Raw genomic sequence first — 23200 nt, 5'->3', positions numbered from 1 at the left:
CTCCATTGGTATAGTCTACACAAAAGTGGAAAAAAACACATTGTAAGATAGTGCAAGGAATTCTGGCTCTCATATTGATACACATGTTTTTAATATATGGAATCGTATCTTCTGATCTATGGTTAGTCTTGGAATTCAATGAAAACCCATACAAATTAAATAAAAATATAAGTTGATAATAGTTCTATGCATGGACCACTGTGTAATAGTACATTTATGACTGAGGTTTTCTTTGGCATATAGGGTGGGATATAAGATACAATGACTATGCACAATTTTAAAAAACCCACTGATTCAACATATTAAGGTTTTAAGCCAACAAACACACCCACACAAAGGCAGGGAGAAAGAAAGATCTCGGTTATCAAGAAAAAAGCAGAGGGATTCCCAGTTTGATGTCTGAACTCTTTATAGGAAGCATATGAATCAATCTTAAAACTATTCTAACCATAGCCTATTAATTTAGCATTAGCTATACAGACCGGCAATGTTATTTCAAGATTTTTCTCAGAAATTGTCAGAAATTGAATCTGGTGCCCTCAAACTACAAGCCATGTGTCCTATCAATTGCATTGAGCTTCATGAGCTATTCTTTGTGATTGAAATATTGAATCTGTGTTATTTTAAATTGCTCAATTCCAATGGAGCTTGACAGAAATACAGATAATTAAATTAAAAGAACTTCAGGTCCACTATATGCAGAATTTTTGAGGATTTGATAATTATAATGCTCATTTGTTAGCAATGTTTGCAGAATCTGTGTATCAAATTTGAGGGTTTTGTAGCTTTTGCCCATTGGGAAGAAAAAGAATACACATGATGTTCACTGCTTTAATGATAAATACATAATTTTCTCTTATGATTTTGGATCTCAGTCAACAAAGTGGGCTTGCAGCTGGGAGTCATAAAGAAGTCACAAATGAGAAACGGTGTAAAAAGAAAGCAAATGTCGTTCAGCAGCCAAATCCTTTGGATCAAACATGTATCCACCCTGAATCATATAATATTGCAATGAGGTAAGCGGTGAAAAAATGAATGTGCAGTTAGCTCTTTTAGTTTTCAGTCTGGGAAGTAATATTTCTTCCAGAATACAAAAAAACTCTTAGAAGCAGAGCTCTGAATATAATAATGCTGTTCTTAGACAATCGTAACGATGGTTAAATGAGTTCTAGATACAGCAGGCTCGTTCTCAACTCTATGTGAGATGTGTGTATGTATGTGTGTGTGTGTGTGTGTGTGTGTGTGTGTAGATATATGCAATTATACTTGTAATTATAATTATATGTATAGACTGCATTACTAGCTGTCCAGGGTCACATGTGACCTGTGGGCCATGAGTTATACATGCATACATAAATACATACATACACACATACACACAGAGAGATACATACATACATATATACATATACAGTGATACCTTGTCTTACAAACTTAATTGGTTCCGGGACGAGGTTCTTAAGGTGAAAAGTTTGTAAGACGAAACAATGTTTCCCATAGGAATCAATGGAAAAGTGATTAATGCGTGCAAGCCCAAAATTCACCCCTTTTGCCAGCCGAAGCATTTTTGCGCTGCTGGGATTCCCCTGAGGCTCCCCTCCATGGGAAACCCCGCCTCCGGACTTCCATTGCCAGTGAAGCACCTGTTTTTGCGCTGCTGGGATTGCCCTGCAGCATCACAAAAACATGGAAGTCCGGAGGTGGGGTTTCCCATAGAGGGGAGTCTCAAGGGAATCTCAGCAGCACAAAAATGGGTGCTTCGCTGGCAACGGAAGTCTGCAGGCGGGGCATCCCAGAGGCGGCGGTGGGTTTGTAAGGTGAAAATAGTTTGTAAGAAGAGGCAAAAAAATCTTAAACCCCAGGTTTGTATCTCGAAAAGTTTGTATGACGAGGCGTTTGTAAGACAAGGTATCACTGTATGTATATACATTCATATGTGATGCTCCAGTTGTTTTAGTATTATACCCAAGTTCCTCTTACAAGTTGTACAGTATTACTTTGCTCTCTTTACCCATAGTAATTCTATATCTGTTTGCAGATCTTTGTATTTTGTTATTGTCTCCAGTTCTTTTTCTTCTATTTTGTTGTCTCCAGGTACTGCCATGCACAGTATCCACATTTCTTTGTCTTTCTTACCAACATTTGTTAAGCCGGTGATGTAATATGGCAGGTCCTTATCTGTTTGAATTCTAAAGTACCAGAGGCCTTCGTTTTTTATTATTTTCTCTATTTTATTTATTTATTTATTTATTTATTTTGTCCAATGCATAATACACATTGAAGAGAATAGATATGTAATAATATAAATAAAGAAAAGAATAGAAGAAAAGATATAAAAGTATAGGTGAACATATTTGAAAGGAAGAAAAGATAAATGAGATAAGGAGAGACAATTGGACAGGGGGCGGAAGGCATACTGGTGCACTTACGCACGCTCCTTACTGACCTCTAAGGAACCTGGAGAGGTCAATCGTGGATAGTCTAAGGAAAAAATGTTGGGGGTTAGGGGTTGACACTACTGAGTCAGGTAATGAGTTCCACGCTTCGACAACTCGGTTGCTGAAGTCATATTTTTTACACTCAAGTTTGGAGCGGTTAATATTAAGTTTGAATCTGTTGGGTGCTCTTGTGTTGTTGCATTTGAAGCTGAAGTAGTCATTTATGGTCCCCACAGTTCTTGCTTGCAGCAAATTATATTTCTTGCAGATTTTCCAGTGCACCATTGTTGCTACTTTGTCATGCCATTGCTTGTAGTAAGACTGGGTGATCTTCTTGCAGCAGCTCACCAAGTGGTCCAATGTTTCTTCAGTTTCTTTACATAGCCAACTCTTATTGTTTGTTGCTGTCTTCCCAGTTCTTTGTATGCGTTTGTTCCTAAGACATGGTCTTATGCAGTCAGAATTAGCCCCTTGGTCTCTTTCTTCAATTTTTCTGCTCTTAGCCATTGCCAGGTCCTGTTATTATCTGCTTTCCCTACTATTTGTTTAATGCATTGGCCATATAAAGCTTTGTCTTCCCATACCTCCATTCTTTTTTTTTTTATTTGGTTTTTCTTGAAGGCCAGTTTGGTCTCTCCAGTACAAAGTAAACCCTCCTGATTTACTTGCTGATGTCATTATTATTTGCATCCACTTAGCAAGACACTTTTTTGTCTTCTGATAGCTGAATCACTCTCAGTTTGGAAGCAAAATTGATTTTTCCAAAATTAAGATGAATAAATCAGTTGAGATATAACTATCTCTGAATAAAATCTTTACTTAAACATCAAAAAGCGCTTGATAAGAATAAATAACTTTATTCTTTATGCTGACTGCAGAAGGATACAACCTGAAGAGTAAAAGTGGAACAATTGGCTTGTATGGATTACGAGTCTACGGAGAGGGGCGGCATACAAATCTAATAAATTAAATAAATAAATAAATAAATTAGTCCCTTGTGCAGGGCCATAATCCTCAGCATGTTTACACAGAAGTAAAGATATTTGAGTGAAGTGGGAATTTTCGACTGATATCAATTTCCCCTTAATGATTTTAGAAATAGAAATAGAAATATTTTCATCAGGATTACAGCAGGGAATTTAGGGTTAAATTCCCTTTCCTATACTTATTCTGATGCTACTCATCCTCAATTAATATTAGATGCAAATACTCACTTAATGCCAGATGTCATCTTGCCTTCTAAGCAGGCATGTTTAGAATTACATAACATGTGTCCTTCAGGGATCAGTTGTTGCAACTTTTTCCATACACACTGTCATAGATATGTCACGTTAACTCTGCCAGAAAGGGTGGGAGGGGAGACTTTAACAGTTTTTTGTATGCAGCATAATCCTCAAAGCATCTCCTTGTCAACACCCACTATGTTTCTGACATGCCTCAAGTAAGCAGGAGCCAGAGAAATAACCAAATAGAACTTATGGCATCTGGAAAACAATTTGTGCTTAGATACTAGATTACGTTCCGTCCTCCTCAAATTCTAGTTAAATTCAGTTTATAAAGATTCATTCTAACATAATATTGGATGTAACAATTAATTATCCTTAACTGGCTACTGTGGATGATCCCTTTATCCTTTGACTTCAATGTAAACGTAATACAATTTTGAGTTAAACTGAAACCTCGTGGAATTAATTTTAAATTTTGTTTAATATTTTTTAAATATTAAATTAATATTTTTTTAAAAAAAAGAACATCTTCCACAACACTTTCAAAACAGTGGCTTTAATCAGGATAAGTTTAGTGCTCATGAAGACAAGCTAATCAGTAAATAATGATATTATGACACCAGATTGCAACATCTGGTTTATCAGTTCTATTTCCTGAGGACATGGTATACATTTGGATGTATGTATTATTGAATTTTGGATAACAGCTTTAAAGACCATTACTATTTCTTTCCTTCCCCTCCCAATCTTTTCCCATATCTGTGTGGAGAGCCTCAGATTGTAAAAAGCTACCCCAAAGAATAGTGCCAAAACCATATTTTCCATTTTGTATTCTAGAATAATCTGCATAGTTTTGTGTCCTACTGTGAATATTCTAGGATCATTGTGATAATATGTTCTTTGCTCGCTTTATGCAGAGATGGTATTCACTTACTTTCAGGCGGGGGTTCCTGCTTGACTCTTCTACCAGTGCAGTTACATACAGAGCTACAGGTGACCGGTACGCGCATATTGGAGCGAGATTTGGCTTTTGCACATATGCAGGAAGCAAATCTTGTAAGAGGATGTGTGGGTATGTGAGATTTCGGCGCATGCACAGAAGAAAAAAAAATCACCCAAAATTGCCAAAATCTCATGCGCCCGCACATCTTCTCACAAGATTTTGCTTCCTATGCATGTGCAGAAGCCAAATCTCACTCCAACGTGTGTGCGCAACCGCTGGTCGCTACCAGAATGCCATCCCCTCCCATCCAGGTAGGAACCCAATACTGCTTACCTACCGTACCAGTTCGCAAATGTGCATAACATTTTTTCAACTTAAAATAATATTGTTAAAATAAGGGAATCCTTTTCTATTTCGTGACAGATTAGTGATAGTAATATTTATTTGGTATCAGTACTTTTAAATAAGATATAACCTATTGTAGGAATCATAGACACAGAGACATGATTTTCTAAGCAAAGCAATTCCGAGCTAGGAAGACCTTATCTCTGGGTATGAAACCTCAGTGTTCAGAGATCTGTTCTCTCTGGGTATATTCAAATATCTATTCTTTCTAGGTATGATATTTAGAGAGAGATCTCTCTCTCTGTGGGTATGTTCAGAGATCTGTCTTGCTTGGGTCTTGGATTTATTTTTATAGCAATTTTCTTTGTGCACACAAGTATAAAAGATTAACTTTACTATTTTAGTTACAATGGTAAATGGTTAATATATAACACATAGAATACAGACAAATCATGTCAAGGTATGTTTTCTAACTAAACAAAAGAGTGTCTAATTAACTTCTTTACCCTAGATCAGGGGTAGGCAAAGTTGGCTCTTCTATGACATGTGGACTTCAACTCCCAGAATTCCTGAGCTAGCATGATTGGCTTAGGAAGTCTGGGAGTTGAAGTCCACAAGTCATAGAAGAGCCAACTTTGCCTACTCATGCCTTAGACAAACAGAGAAGTGTTTAATTAATTTTTACCCTAAATGTACACAAGCTAAGTAAACAATCTTTACATTAAGCTGAGTAAATAATTTTTATATTAAGCAGGACGGACTCAATATTAACCAAAGACAGACATTCCACATTCTTTGGCAAAAATTCATAATCAACCTACAACCTATCCTAGCACCTTATGGTAATAGGCAACATCCAGTCAATTACAAAAGCAAGCCATCTATTTCCATTTGTCTACCTTGCCTCCTACAAGAGCTAAAAGGCTAGGTACATTTAGAAGCAGATGTAGCTCATCCTTGGACAGAAAAGCACTTTTACCTATATCAGATTTGTTCTTCTTTCACTGCAATCCAAAAACTAGATTCCAAGGCTCCTAAGGAGACACTCTAGTACTCAAGAAATACCTTTCTGCGAAGCTGACGTACATGAATAGAATAGAATTCTTTATTGGCCAAGTCTGATTGGACACACAAGGATTTTGTCTTTGGTGCATATGCTCTCAGTGCACATAAAATAAAAGATAAAATAAAATAAAAGATACATTTGTCAAGAATCATGAGACACAACGCTTAATGATTGTCATAGGGTTCAAATAAGCAATCAGGAAACAATCAATATTAATATAAATCGTAAGGATACAAGCAACAAGTTACCGATACACAATGATAAGTGGGAGGAGAGGGGTGATAGCAACGACGACAAAAACTAATTGTAATGCAGCCTTAGTGAATAGTTTGACAGTGGTGAGGGAACCATCTGTCCAGCAGAGTGGTGGTGTTCAGAAAAAAACTGTTCCCGTGTCTAATTTTCCTGGTGTGCAGCGCTCCACAGCGACACCTTGAGGGCAGGAGTTGAAACAATTTATGTCTAGGATGCAAGGGGGTCAGTAAATATTTCCATGGCCTTCTTTTTGACTTATGCAGTACACAGGTCCTCATTGGAAGGCAGGATGGCAGCAATTGTTTTCTGGACGGTTCTGATTATCCTCTGAAAGAGGACAAATAGGAAGGTTTGCATTCCATATCTTATCTTTAGGGCAAGCAAAATGCACTCATATAATATGGGATACAAATGAAGAAATTTCAGTTTTTTAAAAATTGTAGCTAGTAAGTTATTCCTTGTAATAGATTGGTTTTACCTTTTGCATAGCTTTAGACATAGGTGTTTAAATCAAGGAAATTTCAAAAATATGCCTTATACTAACTAGCCTCTTAACAGTCAATATTTATGTAGATATTTGGAGCTGTAATAGCTCTGTTCCATGGAGCTCTGTGGTGGCTAGTCTACAAGAGCAAGTAGCCTATTTGCTATATCAAACATGGTCACTTGTTGGCAGGTCTTTAACCTATACTATTCAAACGTCTGGAAATCGCAATTTTTATTCATCCCAATTGGTATTCAAGCTTATTCATGATCTTTAAAAATGGTAACATGAACAAGGCATTTCCTTTTATTATTGAAACTTCAGCAAATTCACTAAAATGAGGGTAGCACCATGAATTATGAAAATAAATACTAACATACAAATTACAATGACTGTCCAAAATATGATGAATGCTGACATTTGCATGGGACTATAGACACTCTCAAATAAAGTTTTCAAAATTGGAGTCCTTTAACAACTTACTTAAAATAAACACTAGCTATTTTATATGTCTAGTGTTACGTAACTAAGAATTAACTTCTGTATCTACCTATTGAAAAGTTAGCTCTGTTTGATTCAGTAGGGCTTACGTCTACATAATAGCAAGTAGAACTGTAGCCTAATCTAAAACCTCCAACATGCATCAGTGAATTTTTCAGTATACTTAATTATGAATGTCAGCCAAATTGGGAAGGTGAGAGAGAATCCCAGGTATTTTCTCCATTATTGCATTTTCATGTGAGATCATCCATATTAATAAAATTAGAATATTTATCGAGTGTTTATTAAAAAGATTTTGCTATTTAACTTCTAACACTGATCTTTTAATTTGTATTTCAGCATTTAACACATGCCTTCATAAACTTTGAATATTTATTTGTATAGTATGTTTTAATTTTGTGCATGTGTGTATTTTGTATCAAATAGTTTGAAAATAAATTACTAAATGTAATTTATTATTAGCAATCATCTACAAATAAAAATGTCTTGTAAAAAGGGGGATAGTTATTTATTATCATTCCTGTCATTTGCTTTTAAAATACTGCAAGCTGGAAATTCTCCATTAGTGTTCTTCTGTCAGCTTCAGTATACCTGTTGTTCCACCCAACAAAAAATAAATTAAGACAGAGAGAAATAGTTGCTTATAGCATTGTTCTTCCTTCCACTTAGTGTAGCATAGCATAGCATAATGATACTATGCTGTTATTCCATTTTCTGTGACCTTGGTATAACTGTGGATGTTTTTCTATACCCAAAAGGATTTGCTTTGTTCTTAGCAATGACAGTTAAAAATAGAGGAGGTCAATATGCATTACCGCTGAGATGGAGTTTTGTCTTTAATATTGATTTCTCTTCCAAGTGCCCTCCAAGCCTGTTTATTTGGGAGAAAATGAATGGAAGGAAGGAAGGAAGGAAGGAAGGAAGGAAGGAAGGAAGGAAGGAGGGAGGGAGGGAGGGAGGGAGGGAGGGAGGGAGGGAGGAAGGAAGGAAGGAAGGAAGGAGGAAGGAAGGGCTTTCACTAAGAACCCAGTTGATATGGAAATATCATATCCTATATCTCTAAATCAGTTGTAGCTCTAAAAGTATACAACAGAGTGGAATTGTTTCTTTCATTATAAATGTATAATGTCTGAGCTTGTCTGTTGCATTTTTCCACAGACTTTCTTTCTCCTTCCTAGATGGGCAAATTGGTTAGAAACAACCAAGGCACTTTCCCCCAACATTTTAATTTACTACAATAAATTAGAATTTTGCCATGAAAAGATATCAACACTTAACAAGGAAAGAGCTCTTAAATCAAATATATTTTGCCATTAACGTAATAAAGGTAACAGTTTACCATTTCATGTCTGAAGCTAGGGGACAGTGCTCATCTCCATTTTTAGCGTTGTCCAAACACCTTTTTGTGGTCATGTGGCCAGCATGACTATACGCCAAGGCAGACAGAATGCTGTTGCAGTATCTTCCCACTGAAGTGGTACCTGTTTATCTGTTTGCATTTGCATGCCTTAAGACTGCTAAGTGGGCAAGAGCTGGGACAAATAATGGAAGCTCACCCCATTCTGCAGTGTTTGAATCTTGAACCTGAGCTATTAACTTCTAACTGAAGTTAGGGGACATGATCGAAACATTTAAATATGTTAAAGGGTTAAATAAGGTCCAGGAGGGAAGTGTTTTTAATAGGAAAGTGAACACAAGAACAAGGGGACACAATCTGAAGTTTGTTGGGGGAAAGATCAAAAGCAACATGAGAAAATATTATTTTATTGAAAGAGTAGTAGATCCTTGGAACAAACCTCCAGCAGACGTGGTTGATAAATCCACAGTAACTGAATTTAAACATGCCTGGGATAAACATATATCCATCCTAAGATAAAATACAGAAAATAGTACAAGGGCAGACTAGATGGATCATGAGGTCTTTTTCTGCCATCAGTCTTCTATGTTTCTATGTTTCTAACTGAAAAACTCAAAAACTCAAAAATTATTATTATTAATTGTTATTATTATTAAATACCTTACATTTTTTCATCAAAATAGAAATAGCCTCATTGACTTAGTTCTTAAAACAACTTATTAAAATATGTCACTCGCTAAGATATTTACACCTTCCATATTAATTAATATTTTAATGTTTTAGTTGAGTAGCCTGGCTGTTAAAGAGATTAAATTTGTTAACTCTAATCCATATAGTACTGAGGCTCAGAGTACAGTTAGTCCTTGATAGTAACTACTCTTGGGAGTTTCAATTTTGTCATTAAATGTAGTGGCCAGTAAATGAAACTGGGAATATGCTTAAAATTTTCAGCTTTCCTTGGCTTTACAAACCTGCAAATGTCACAAATGCAGGCTATCTGCTTTTTGTTGTTGTTTTTAAGGCGCTCTACAATTTACCTCAGCTAATTTAATAAAGAAAAGCTGATTCATTTTGGAATTTATATGAACAAAAGCATGTATTAAACTTTGGAGATTGTGATGCAGAGAAATCGTTTACTGCACTTTCCTTCAAAGTCAGTGACATCCAGCTAATTCTCATTTCTTTGTAAATGACCTAGCTACTATTCAGAAGGCCAGAAATAAATTTCAGAGTGATTTTGAAAGGTTAGAGATACAGGCTGAAAATAGAAAAAAGTAGTGGATAATTGTGTTTTTCATTTTAGAAAAAAAAGAGAAAGAAATCAAATGCCTTGAGGAATGATAACTGGAAGAGATAACAGCAGTCTTCAATGAATGAAGAGGTGTCATGTTGTGTACAATGTGTACCAGACTTAGTTTTTGTTCTTATTGTTGCTATTCCTGCTGCTGTCCCAAAGTACAGGATACAGATTAATGGATTTCAGTTAAAGGAAGGCAGATTTGAATCAATTTTAGATCAGTTTCCAATAGTATCAGTCTTTTAGCAATGGAATCACCTACCCGCAGAGATGCGGAACTCCTTTCACTGGATGTGATCAGGCTGAAGTAGACAAGCCATCTTGCAGGCTTGTTGTTGTTGTTGTTGTTGTTAGTTGTGAAGTCGTGTTCGCCCCATCACAACCCCAGGGACAGCGTTCCTCCAGGCCTTCCTTCTCTCTAACGTTCTGGAGCACAGGTCCCCAAACTTGGCCATTTAAAGAATTGTGGACTTCAACTCCCAGAATTCCTCAGCCTGCTTAGCTGGCTGGAGAATTCTGGGAGTTGATGTCCACAAGTCTTAAAGTTGCCAAGTTTGAAGACCTCTGGAGGAACGTTGTCCCTGGGGTACAGAGTTCCAGGCCAAGTGCAAACAGCCACAGCCACTGCTATAGGCATTTGTTCCTGGTGCCAAGAAACTATTCACAAGGTCATAATGTGATTTTGAGAGGGGAACAGTTGCTTATCATTCTTTGTGTGCTGAAATCCACACACAAAGGTGTCCCCTAAACCTTCCCCAAATAATTCATTTTGCATTGGGAAAGTTGCTTAACATTGCCAGAGACAAATGATAGGGAATACACCAGAGTTGGATCCATAAAAGTAAAAATATAAGGGTAATATGTAACAAGGAGATGGGCAGCCTAGAAATGTAATGATACAAAATAAGAGCAGGGGAAGCCACCTATTATTCCTTTCTCCCTGAAAGTGAAACCTTTAGCAATAGGGAGCACTGCACACAAAAGCAACTAGACACAAGAACAGTTCTTTCTTGAAAGCCATCACTCTGCTAAACAAATAATTCCCTCACCACTGTCAAATTAAGACTGCATTACTATTACTATTAGTCTTCTCATCATTCATATGACTATACTTATGACTATATGACTATAATTTGTTGCTTGTATCCTTATGATTTATATTAATATTGATTGTTTCCTGGGTGCTTATTTTTACCCTATGACAGTGATGGCGAACCTTTTTTCCCTCGGGTGTCAAAAGAGTGTGGGCGTGCGCTATTGCACATGCGCGAGTGCCCACACCCATAATTCAATGCCTGGGGAGGGCAAAAACAACTTCCCTCACCTGCCAGAGGCCCTCTGGAGGCTGGAAATGGCCTGTTTCCCAACTTCTAGTGGGCCCAGTAGGCTCGTGTTTTGCCCTTCCCAGGCTCCAAAGGTTTCCCTAGAGCAGGGGCAGGGTAAAAATGCCCCCCATCCCCCGGAGGCTCTCTGGAAGCCAAAAAGCCCTTCCAGAGCCTCTGTGCGAGCCAAAAATCAGCTGTCCGGCACACACATGCACATTGGAGCTGAGTTAGGGTAACAGCTCATGTGCCAACATATAATGGCTCTGCATACCACCTGTGGCACCCGTGCCAGAGGTTCGCCATCACTTCCCTATGACAATCATTAAGTGTTTTATCTCATGATTCTTGACAAGTGTATCTTTTCTTTTATGTATACTGAGAGGATACGCACCAAAGACAAATTCCTTGTGTGTCTAATCTACAAATTCCTTGTGTGTTTAAACTTGGTCAATAAAGAATTCTATTCTATTGTATTCTATTCTAAATATGTGGAGTGGACTCCTTGGATACAGAGCCACCTGGACTCTTAACATTCCCCTCAGCAAGGTAGAAGCAATTCAGTAGTAGCAGCTTTAGCCCTCTTCTACATCCTTTGCACTTATCCTCTGCAGTGTAGGGCAGTGGCAGTTTAACATGGTCTTATTAATGGGAGAAGACTATTGCCTAATTTTACAACTGAGGAGGACTAAAGATTCTGGGTATGCCTTGGAATGAAATCCATTGAGTCTATATGATTTATTGGTCCATCCCACCCAAGCTGGCAGAGGAGGCATCTGCGGACCCCGTGGGCGGGATATTCCAGCTGGGGGGGGGGACCAGGAGAAGAGCCTTCTCTGCCATTGCAAGAGCCATCTAGAACATCATCTCCCCTGGCGCCCCAAGGTGAGCTCAGCTCCCACCCATAGTTGCCTCTAAGCTGAGCAGTGAGCAATCGCTCACTTAAAAATCATCATCAACTCAGAGTTTTCCAAACCTGCCCAGAAGCCGAGAGGGAAAGAGTGAGAGGGAAGGAGAGAGAGCGGAAGAGAGGAAGAGAGAGAAACAGATAGAAAAAAGAGAGGAAGGAAAAGCGAAAGAAAAAGAATGGGAGTAAGGAAGAGAGAAAGAAAATCAAAATCTAGTTTGAAACTAGCTCAACTATTTAAGTGGCATTTTGATATTGATAGAGTTGCCCTATTATGAGCTCACTGTTATAGACACACAGTACAGTATTTTATTTTGAAATTCTCTGAGGCAAAACAGAGTGGGTTTTTGTTTGTTTGTTTGTTTGTTTGTTTGTTTATTTATTTATTTATTTATTATTTCTGTGCCGCCCAGTCCCGAAGGGATTGCCGCTCAGACACTATACTTTTCCGCCCACCTCCCCCCCAAAAAATTAGAGGGAACACTGCTCCCACCTCCTGAGACTTTAAAGACCTGGATCTGTCCTTTGTCTTGGGACAACAAAGGAGGGGCTTCATGTTGAGGGTGGTGGCTTGATCAACAACAGATTCCACCCTGCTCCCCTCTCATCATATTCCCTCCCGCTTTTTAGGTAGGTTGATCTTATAGTATTGTATTTATAGTATATTTGTATGTACATATGCATCAAAAGTTATTCCAGCTAAAACTGGTTATTATCTAAAGAATGAGATGCAGATGGAGAGAGAAAAAATATTATTTCTGCTGTCTATTTGTGCTGGCCATTTAAGCTTTTCTGTGGTCTAATGATTCAAAATTAATAATATTTTGTACTCTCCTCCTGCTTCTATTTTATGCATAAGGTTTTTAACACTTGTTGGAGAAAGTCACTGCGATATAGGAAAATCAAACATGCAGCAGAAAGTGAATTTAATAATTAAAAGAGAAGGGATGGGTGGAATTACAAAACAATTGAATACAACGGAACAAACACTGCAAATAATAATTGATGGGCTGACTCAGCCAGACAGCTTTGACATTCGAAAAGGTAAGAGGTTTGAACTTATTGGGTTTTTGCCTTTGATATGTCAGTTTTTGTTTATTGTTTTAGTGACATTTTAGTTGGACAGTTAATGTACATTTTCTTTAAGCTGTCTGGAAACAGAAAAGTATTGGACTGCTTTGTGAGGTAAGTGACAGAATTTAGTTTTATCTTTAAGAAATTTTATTCCTATTCTAAATCAAGATACTTCAAAACCATAGAAGTACGGTCCTGGTTACGTTTGTGATTCCTGACTATCTGTGTTTGTCTACTGTTCCACCTGCCTTTGAAAATCTTTTCTATTATTTGTGCCTGAGTAGTGTGGAAAAAAATGAATCTAGCATTATGTTTTGTGGGGATCTTGAAGCAGTAGTAGATGAAGTAGATGAACCAGAGAATATATTTTAGGCTTAGATGTTTGCTGCCAACCATGTTTATTTGTTTATTTTTAAATTTTTTATTATTTTTCAAAAAAACAAAACATCACAAACAAACATAAAAAACCAACCAGAGCACAATAACATAAAGAGGAGCTACAATCACTCTGCTCAAAATAGAATTCTTCATAATACAAAAAGAAAAAAATATTGTTAATTAGATCAATTCAGAGGAATAAAAAATGTCTATTACATTTCTCTATTTGAAAACATTTTAGATTGATAAATTCAAATATTTTTATAATTCATTAAGCAAAATATTGTTAATTAGATCAATTCAGAGGAATAAAAAATGTCTATTACATTTCTCTATTTGAAAACATTTTAGATTGATAAATTCAAATATTTTTATAATTCATTAAGCATTTTTTTAATTCAACCAAGTATAAATCCTTTCCCAAATTTTATAAAATTCTGATTCTTCTTGATTGTTCAACCGCCTCGTCATCATGTCCAGCTCTGTACATTCTATAATTTTCCTGATTACTTCCTCTTCTTTAGGGACATCTATTTCTTTCCATCTTTGTGCAAAAACAATCCTTGCAGCTACTAGAATATGGGTTATTAAATAGTAAGTTTCTTTTTTGTATTTACAATTTGTAATAAGAAAGTAACTTCAAAATTTGTAGTAAGAAAAATTCTGAGGTTTTCTTAATTTCCTGTAGGGTGATTTCTCTTATCCAACTTTCTACTTTATTCCAATAAAGTTTGGCTTTTTGGCAAGTCCACCATTGATGATAATAAGAACCAATTTCTTTTTTATATTTCCAATAATTAGGCGGTGTATTTGGAAACATTTTTGAGAGTCTATTAGGGGGTAGATGCCATCTATACAACATTTTAATCTGATTTTCTTTAAAGGGGTTTCCGGGTGGCGGCGGCACTGCAACGGGAGGTAGGGGACAGAGCTCTGTCCCCAAACCTCCTTTTTTTCCCTGGAGGTCGCGATTTTGCGGTCCGATCCGAGAACAGGGGGTCTTCCAGATCCCGAGGGTCAGAACTGACCTGAAGGGAAGGGATCACCCCGCAGCTCCAGGAAAGAAGAACAGGGCTCCAGTCCTGGCTGGCACCCGGCCATAGCAGCGCGACCAAGAAGAAGAAAGGGAAAACATTTTTAAAAGAAATCAATCGGAGAAAACAGATCAACAGAGGGGAAGACAAGGTAAAAGAACAAAGAAAATAAGAAAAAGTTTAGATTCCACAAGATCAGTTGTTAAAGAAATTGTAATTGAAATAAGGCGAAATAAGAGAAGTTGTCAGACCTGATAGTCCATACGAGTGGAAAATCACTAACCGGAACTTGCTTTTTTTTTGCGATCACACTGCAAGAACAAAGGAACTGTTTAAATTGCTTCATTTAAATGGTTCAAATTGCTTCATATTTTTTGGTAATCCTATCCCCGGAAAGAACAGAGAATATTTCTTTATACAAGATTTAGGGGAGTAGGATTTGAATTTTGATAAATTAAACTAAAGAAAATCTGGATTGGCTGTTGTTGGTTTTTTTGGACATACGTTGTTGAAGTTACTTTGGCCTTAAAGAGACAGTGTGAAGAAAGTTTGCTAGAATATACAATATTTATTGGAATCCTATAGCTTTCCTGTCCAACATACAGTTGATGCAGCATACAATGTTGATTTTTATAAATATTTATATTATTTTTAAAGTATATTCAATGGCTAAAATTCTCTGGAAAGTTTACAATAAAACACAGTGACTCTGAGTAAAAACATGATGCAATCGACTACAAATACAAAATACAAATGCCATATAAAGTAGACAGCAGCACACTAATCATTGAGAAACTAAAACAATATGAATTAAAAGCCATTTTAAAAGCTTGGGTAAGTAGAAAAGGTCTTCATATGTCATCAAAATGATCCTCATGCCCGTGCCAGTTGAGCTTCTCTAGGGAAATATGTTTAATATACTATAAGTTAGGGAGGGAATTTCATAAATGGGATGGCACAGAAAAAGTTGTCCTTGTAAAGGGCCACTCACTTACTTTAGTGAAAGGACTTTTAATTATCATTAGATAAACTTGAAATCCCAATAGCTACACATCGAAAAGGTATTACAGTGGAACCCCGACATAAGAGCTGCTCTACTTAAGAGCAACTTGAGATAAGAGCTGGGAGGGGAGAGATATTTTTGTTCTACTTACAAGCCCAAATTCGAGATACAAGCGCCAAGGAGCTGTCTCCTGAAGCCAAACGCTAACTTCCGCGTTCGGCTTCAGGAGACAGCTGCGAAGCGGCGCGCGTGTTTTAAAAGGTTGCAGCCGGCCTGGGGGGCTCGGGGGGGTGCTTGCAGCTTTCTTTCTTGCTCTTTTTCTTTCTCTCTTTTACCTTCCCTTCCTCTATTTCTTCTTTTCTTTCTCCTTCCCACCTTCTTCCCTCCCTCCCTCCCTCCCTTCACTCATTCCTCTCTTACTCTCCCCTTTCATAAGTTTCCTTGCTTCCTTCCTCTGTTCCTGTCCCTTCCCTCTTTCCTTCCTTCCTTCCCACCCTCCGTCCATTCATTCACCCATTCCTCTCTTGATCGCTTAAAGCCGGTCCCTGGTGCAAAAAGGGTTGGGGACCTCTGTCCTACAGGATTGGGTGGCAGAGAAGTTGAACATATGTAAATTTAAAAGTTTAAGAAAGTTTACAAGTTAAGTGAAAGAAACTTCATTATTCATTTATATGTACATGTACATTTCTTCATTAAAAACATGTCTTTCTGCATAATTTAGACTAACTTTGTGAGTTTTTTGAGGGCTGGAACCAATTAAAATTATTTACATTAATTCCTATGGGGAAAAGTCGTTCGAGATAAGAGCTGCTCGACTTAAGAGCCCAGGTCTGGAACGAATTAAACTCGTATCTCGAGGTACCACTGTACTTTCGGTAACTTGGTCCTAAGCTGTTTAAGGCTTTAATAGTCAAAACTTTAGCAATAGCACTTAGAGGTTTAGTGGTTTGCTAGACTCTCTGAACAATTTACAAATGTCAGTATATTGTTCCCAACAGTCAGAATCAAACTCCTGGCTACGGGCAGAGTTATTCTGCATTCTAACCACTGTGCCACTATGGCTCCTTTAAATTGCATCTGGAGACAGACTGACAGCCAACCTAGAACAAGCATAATCTGTTAATCAGCCTGTCCCAGAGAGCAACATTGATGCTCTACTGTGAATTCGTTGAAGTTTCCATATTGTTTTCAAAGATGACCTCCTGTACTATGCATTACAATTATCCAATAGATAATAGTTAAATCCATTCATTTGCAACTCATATTACAACTTATTACCCCTATGTTTATTTTCTTCTTTTTCTGCAACAATTGGGGACTTATGGTATTATTTTAACAATTTTACATTTAAAGAAATGACATTTAAATATATATATTTCTAAAATACTTCATCTAAAACATTAACTTATCATATATATTTTCTTTCTAAATATGGATCTTAAAACATCATTACACTATCATTTAACTACTGAAATGTTTAGTTAAGTGTGGAAGCCAGTGGTTCTCAGACATTCTTTCAGGTCAGTTCATACCCATGTTTGTCAAACATCCCTAGTGAAGTGTTGACTGCTTTTAAAAGACTCAAAGGGTCTATTAAAAGGGTTTCAGGATCAGATTAACATTGACAATAGGATGCAATGCACTGGACCATATCTTTAATTAAATTGCACTGAAATTAGGAGCAGCTGTATTCTCGGAACAGATTTTTTGCAGTATTGCTCTCAACTGCAACATAGATTATGGCAGTAACAGTTGCCATAGGAAGTCATGCAAGTAGATTATATCAGACCGTGGAGCTTCAGAGGAACTCAACAATTAAAATAAAAACAATTCTGGAATTGTATAGGCACTGGCTAACTAAATGTATTTAAAGAAACAACGGTGATAGAAAACAAAACATACACCCTTTCGGCATGGGGGAAGTCACAAGAGGAGTAAAGCTCATATTTCAATGCCCTGTTTTTCTAGCACATCAGCAAGGGGTATGGAAGTTTTTCTTTCATTTTTTAGAACCCATTGCTATGCCATTCAACTGTTGTTTGAAACCCGCAAACATCAATCTGTAGGTTATAAAACTGACTTGTTTAAACAATCTATATTTCATATTAACTGTAGTTCAAATGACATTGTTAATGAATCGTGGAAGCAAAAGTTTTTGAACTCACAGCAGAGAAGCCAGTGGATATATATCATAGTTTCACTCTAGTTTGTATTTGTCATGCTAATTTATGAGCCAGTCCACCAACCCTGGTGACTTCTAAATGTATCACATTACAACACACACACACACACACACATTTAGCCAGCCTAATATAACAATTGACAGTGTTGGTTTGGAGATGGTGAGAATTATAGTCTAATATATCTAGAGGATGCAGGGTAGGGAATTAGTCTAATTGTGCAATTGTAACTATTTTATCTCTTCTCCACAATCATCAATGCACACAAAACGCCTTGGAAAAATCTGTAAAAGTCTTTAATGCCTTCTAAAAGGGCTGGGAAAGCGTTATGTCTAGCCTATGTGTGTTTTATTTATTACATTTGTATGATTCCCATCCCCTTTACAAGGTGAAATTAATCCCAATAAAATTTCAGATCTTTATTAACAGGTAATATGGTTCAATTGACCATGGTTTACATGATTTAAACATGATTTACAACTCTATGCTGTGATTTGTGATGCAGATTAAAAAACAACAGTTCATATTTGAAAAGATGGTTAGATGACATTATTTTTGACCTGCCAGCACCAATGAAAAATAATAATAGAAGTAATTGATGGTAACAATGTAGGGCTATAAAGCAGAATTACTTGTACTTCGTTTAAAATCCCTCAAGTTCATTTAATGGCTGAATCAGGGAAAGCAGCGAGTAGGGTGATTAAGGAAGGCTTTTTCGGCTGTCGCAACTTGTGACCATAGTGGGTAAACTCCTATTTCTCATAAAAATACACTTGGTCACTGTGCTGGCACAATGCCAATCCAATGTACCATTTATATTCTCATAGTCTTAGTGCTATCTAGCATGAAATAAAATTGTCCCTCAGAATCTACCCAACTATTGTACATTAGGAATTAAGGGTTATGTTTCATTGGACAAAGCATTTTAAACCATCAGTTTAATTTTTTAGACCCACAATTTCCATTATAGATTTGTTTGGATTCCCACAAATGAAAAGCACCATGAACTGATGGTTTAAAATGCTTTATCCAAGGAATCATAACCCTTAATTTCTAATGTACAAAGCTGGGTAGATTCTGAGGTCAACTGTAGATTGCCTAAACTAGAATTTGGAATGTTCTCTTTCCAAAGTTTTATTTTAAAATAATCCATGTTTTTATTTTTTTGTTTCTTCTTTCATACAGATTTTGATAAACCTGATTTCAAAAAAAGCATCGTTTGTCCTGAAGATTTAAGAGTTGGAACTATTCTCACAGGAAGAGTTGAAAATGCCACTCTCTTTGGAGTTTTTGTTGACGTTGGAGTTGGTAAAGCAGGATTAATTCCAATTCGTAGCATAACAGAAGACAAACTTTCAAAAGCAAAGAAAAGAAGAAGTCTCGGTCTTGGTCCAGGAGAAAAAGTTGAAGTCAGAGTACGTGAAATTGATCTTCCACGATCCAGAATAAGTTTAGAGTTGATTCGTGTATTGTGAACAATTTGTAGACATTTTTCATAATAAGGGCTATAATCTTGACATTGATGAGAATATAGTTTAAAAAGGAGGAATATTCATTCTACAGCTAACAGGGCATGTTGGCTATTGACAAAAAAAGCAAAAAAAAACAACAACCCACCTAGTTATATGATAGGTGTAGATAGTAATAATTTAGGGTGCAGAGGCTATCAATTTAGCTATAGCTGTTTGTAGTGGTTTTTTACAACGGTTGTGAAAGTAGTTTATTTCTTAACCTTTAGCTTTTGACTTCCATGAAACTTACTAAAAGATAGAATATTTTCTTTCTTTAAGTTTTTTATTAAAATACATTGGACATGGTGTAATGTTTACATTTTAAACATTTCATCAAGTTTTACCTTACAACAAATACAGTTCTTTTTTTATGTACAATCTATCACTATTCAAACAATAAATTCTTTCATCTGTGAGGATTACATCAATATTCCATTCCTATTTGTCACAGAATACTAGCATAAACATCTCTACACTTTCAACTTATCAAGAATCCTTTATCCCAATATTCCTCTTCATCTCTTGCCTACAAAGGTTGTGAGAGCTCCAACACTTGAGATTGGACTGCCATATGTCTGAAATGGTGTGGGGGAAAAAGATCGTCCAATGGACAAATTGGAAGTTTGGAAAATGCACTTCCAGTTTTCTTGTTGTACTGTTTTTTGTACTCCGGAGGATTCAGGGAAGCTTCAGTACAAAGAAAAGCCCAATGGGAAAACCGGAAGTTCGGAAAACGCACTTCCGGTTTGCTGATTGTACTGTCTAGTGATCCAGGACGTGGAGCCTAATTCTTTTCCACCCAAGGTCTTTTTTTATAGTTTTGTGCTGACACTCTCAACATGGTTCCAATTTAAAGGCGTTTGTTTCCGGTTCCTTTTCCATGCTCCACTGGACATCCCCTTGGTTCTTACTCTCCTTTTCCCATGATAAGTAATTTCTCAGCTCTTTATCTGGCACAGTCCACTAAATCAAAACATTTTAAATTTACACATATTTAAATATATTTTGAATCTCTCAGTCAGTTAAGCCTCACTCACTTTTCTCCACCTTTCCACCCGAGTTCTCACGCTGTCACTTTCCACGCTGTTAGCTCCACGGCAAGTATCTTTCCAGATCTCTTTATATATTCGCCACTTGCTTTCAAGTTGATTTAACAGAGCTCTCTCCCTCTGGCTGGCTCGTACTGATAGTCCAAAATCTCCCTCAGTTCTCTGCATTAGCTTTCTTTAATCACTCTTTGCCTTCCCATTGAGTAGATATTTCTGCTATGACTGACCAAGATAGCTGGTTCTTTTCCACTTAAGTTGAACGGGTCCTATGGGGCAGTTGCAGATTGTCTCATGAACTTCACAAATTCCCCTTTCCATTGATTGGTCCTTCCAGATCTGATCACACTTTCAAAAGGTCCTTCAACAGGAAAAAAAGGAAACAGAGCCCTGTTCCTCATCCTCCTGTTTTAGCTCTGTTACCACCGGAAATCTGATCTGAAACTCTCTATGGTAAAATAGTGCCTAGGCTGTGTGAAACATTCTCTGCATATAAGAATGTCAGGGGGAGAAATTCCTTGCTCTTTCTGTAGCCACTTAATTTTCTATGAGGAAGGATTTTGTCTGCATGAAGCCATTTTATTCCATTATCATAATGTGAAATAATGCAGGCCTGACCCAGTTTTTTTTAATAAAATTGTTTACATCTCAAGGGTAACTTGAGCAATTAACTTCAGCTCTTACTTACTGTGTAAAATTTTATTAGCTTCCATGTAACTATTGGCTGTTTTTGTTATACAGAGAAACTGTCCTTTCCTTTGCAGTCTTATCTCAGTAGTAGTTCTATGGATCCATTCCTTAAAATGTCTCTTTAAAAAGTTTTAATTTATGCTTATTTTACTTTTTTGCTAGCCGATCCTTTTTAAAAAGAGAATGGTAATAATGGAAAGCAAATTTGTTTAGATCCCAAATTACAGGGAATGTTATATTATCTCAGCCTAGAAAAGATTAGATTAACAGTATTGGAAGGAACCTTATAGGTTACCTAGTCCAACATCCCACCCCACCCGCCCCTACACCATTTCTGACACATGGCAGCCCAATCTCTTCTTAGAGGTTTCAATGTCAACACAATTTCCGAAGGCAGACTGCTCCAATGGAATGATTGTCCTCCAATGGGATTGTTAACAGCAAGTACAGTTTTTTGTTTTTTATTTATATATTGAGTTACACAAAACATTGTAATTTTGATAAACAGCATTTTCATTTAGAAAAAAATGACCAATGTTTCCTTGAAAAACATGTTTATTAAAAAATGCACCTGCCTGAAAGGTGTTTTTTGTCTTAATTATTATTGGAAATCAGCACATAAATATTTTTCTACAAACATTTTTAGAACTAGTTTTGTTAGATACTATCATATTTTTCATAGCATATGACACCCTGGAGTTTTGAATAATTAAAAAACAGTTGGACCCCTAAGTACCTATTTTATTTTTCATTGTCTGTATGTGTAATCATATTTTCAACTAACATTTTTGTTTTGTCCTTATTAATTTTTAATCCAGCCACCTCTCCATATTCTCCAATTTGTTGGAATAATTCTGTTCCGGACTTTAAAGGATCTTCCAATATAAATACTAAGTCATCAGCAAATGCTTGTAATTTGTTTTTCTCCTTTTTAATTTTTATTGATGGATGGATGGATTGATTGATTGATTGATTGATTGGATTTATATGCCGCCCCTCTCTGAAGACTCGGGGTGGCTTACAACATATAAAAAACAACAGAATGCAATAGCTAAATCCAATTAATTAAACTAACAAATAATCTAAAATCCCCAGTCATACACATCCAGGCCACAACCATACAGCATTTCCTTATTTTCCTATATATTTATTGTTAAAACGTCTAATGTCAACACAAAGAACAATGGTGATAATGGGCATCCTTGTCTTGTTCCTTTCATAATATCAACTTTCTCAATCATTCCTCCATTTATTATTCTTTTTGCTGTTTGTTTACTATGTTTTGTTTTTATGATCTGTTGATGTAATTTGGTCATCTTAATATTTAGTCCCATTTTTTCCTTGTGTTTCTTGGCTTTAATTTCAATTGCCTTTTCAGCTATGCGAATAATGTCATCAGCACAGTGCAGGTGATTGATGTTTCTTTCTCCAATTTTAAAACCACACTCATTTTCTTCCAATCCAGCTACCCTCAATATGTATTCATTACTTGATTGCTAACCATATAGTGAGACATAATTTTATGTGGGCTTACAAAATATGATTTACGTAAATTGTGGGTCAGTGTTATTCAGGGGCCAGTCCTAATTTTATTTGAGAATTGGTTACTATCTTTCATTCAACCATAATGATTTAATTGTTTTTTGCTCTTTCTAAATGCAGAAACCCATGAAACCCATCTACTGTGACTTAGCGTTATACTGTATTTCAGATCTTGCTAACTAAGACTAAGCATTTCTTCCATATGCAACCAGATAATCTACCTTATCACATGAGATAGCAAAGTTATCAACCAACCATTCATTATTACAAACTTATTAAATCCTTTACCACATAGCACATGTACCTACTGTATCTATAATAAAAGTAAGGTGGAATAAATTTAATTTCAGTAATACACATCTGATTTTAAAAAGCTGTTTCTCAAAGAAGTGAACTTATAAATGAATTGGATTGGCTGGCAAAACTATCTGGTCCACAGGAAAAAGGTCATAATTTTTTTTTCCATACCATTTTTAGAATAGAATAGAATAGAATTCTTTATTGGCTAAGAATGATTGGACACATAAGGAATTTGTCATTAGTGCATATGCTCTCCATAAAAGAAAAGATACATTTATAAAAAATCAGGAGGTACAACAGT

The 23200-nt window shown here is 36.4% G+C and overlaps 1 protein-coding gene across 1 annotated transcript in view; it reads left to right on the top strand.

The window, feature by feature from the left end:
* The window catches only part of SRBD1 (S1 RNA binding domain 1), a 175212-nt gene extending 153574 nt beyond the window's left edge, over positions 1 to 21638 (top strand). Inside the window, exons 19-21 of the mRNA XM_070734549.1 lie at positions 876 to 1016; positions 13001 to 13185; positions 18996 to 21638. Of these exons, the coding sequence (XP_070590650.1) occupies positions 876 to 1016; positions 13001 to 13185; positions 18996 to 19285 (616 nt within the window). The 3' untranslated portion in view covers positions 19286 to 21638. The remainder of the gene's footprint in view (positions 1 to 875; positions 1017 to 13000; positions 13186 to 18995) is intronic.
* Positions 21639 to 23200: the final 1562 nt, after the last annotated feature.

Source organism: Erythrolamprus reginae, chromosome 1 (assembly GCF_031021105.1).
Source record: "Erythrolamprus reginae isolate rEryReg1 chromosome 1, rEryReg1.hap1, whole genome shotgun sequence".
NCBI lineage: Eukaryota > Metazoa > Chordata > Lepidosauria > Squamata > Dipsadidae > Erythrolamprus > Erythrolamprus reginae.
Note: the sequence above shows the minus strand (reverse complement) of the source record. Positions and strands in the feature narration are given on the sequence as shown.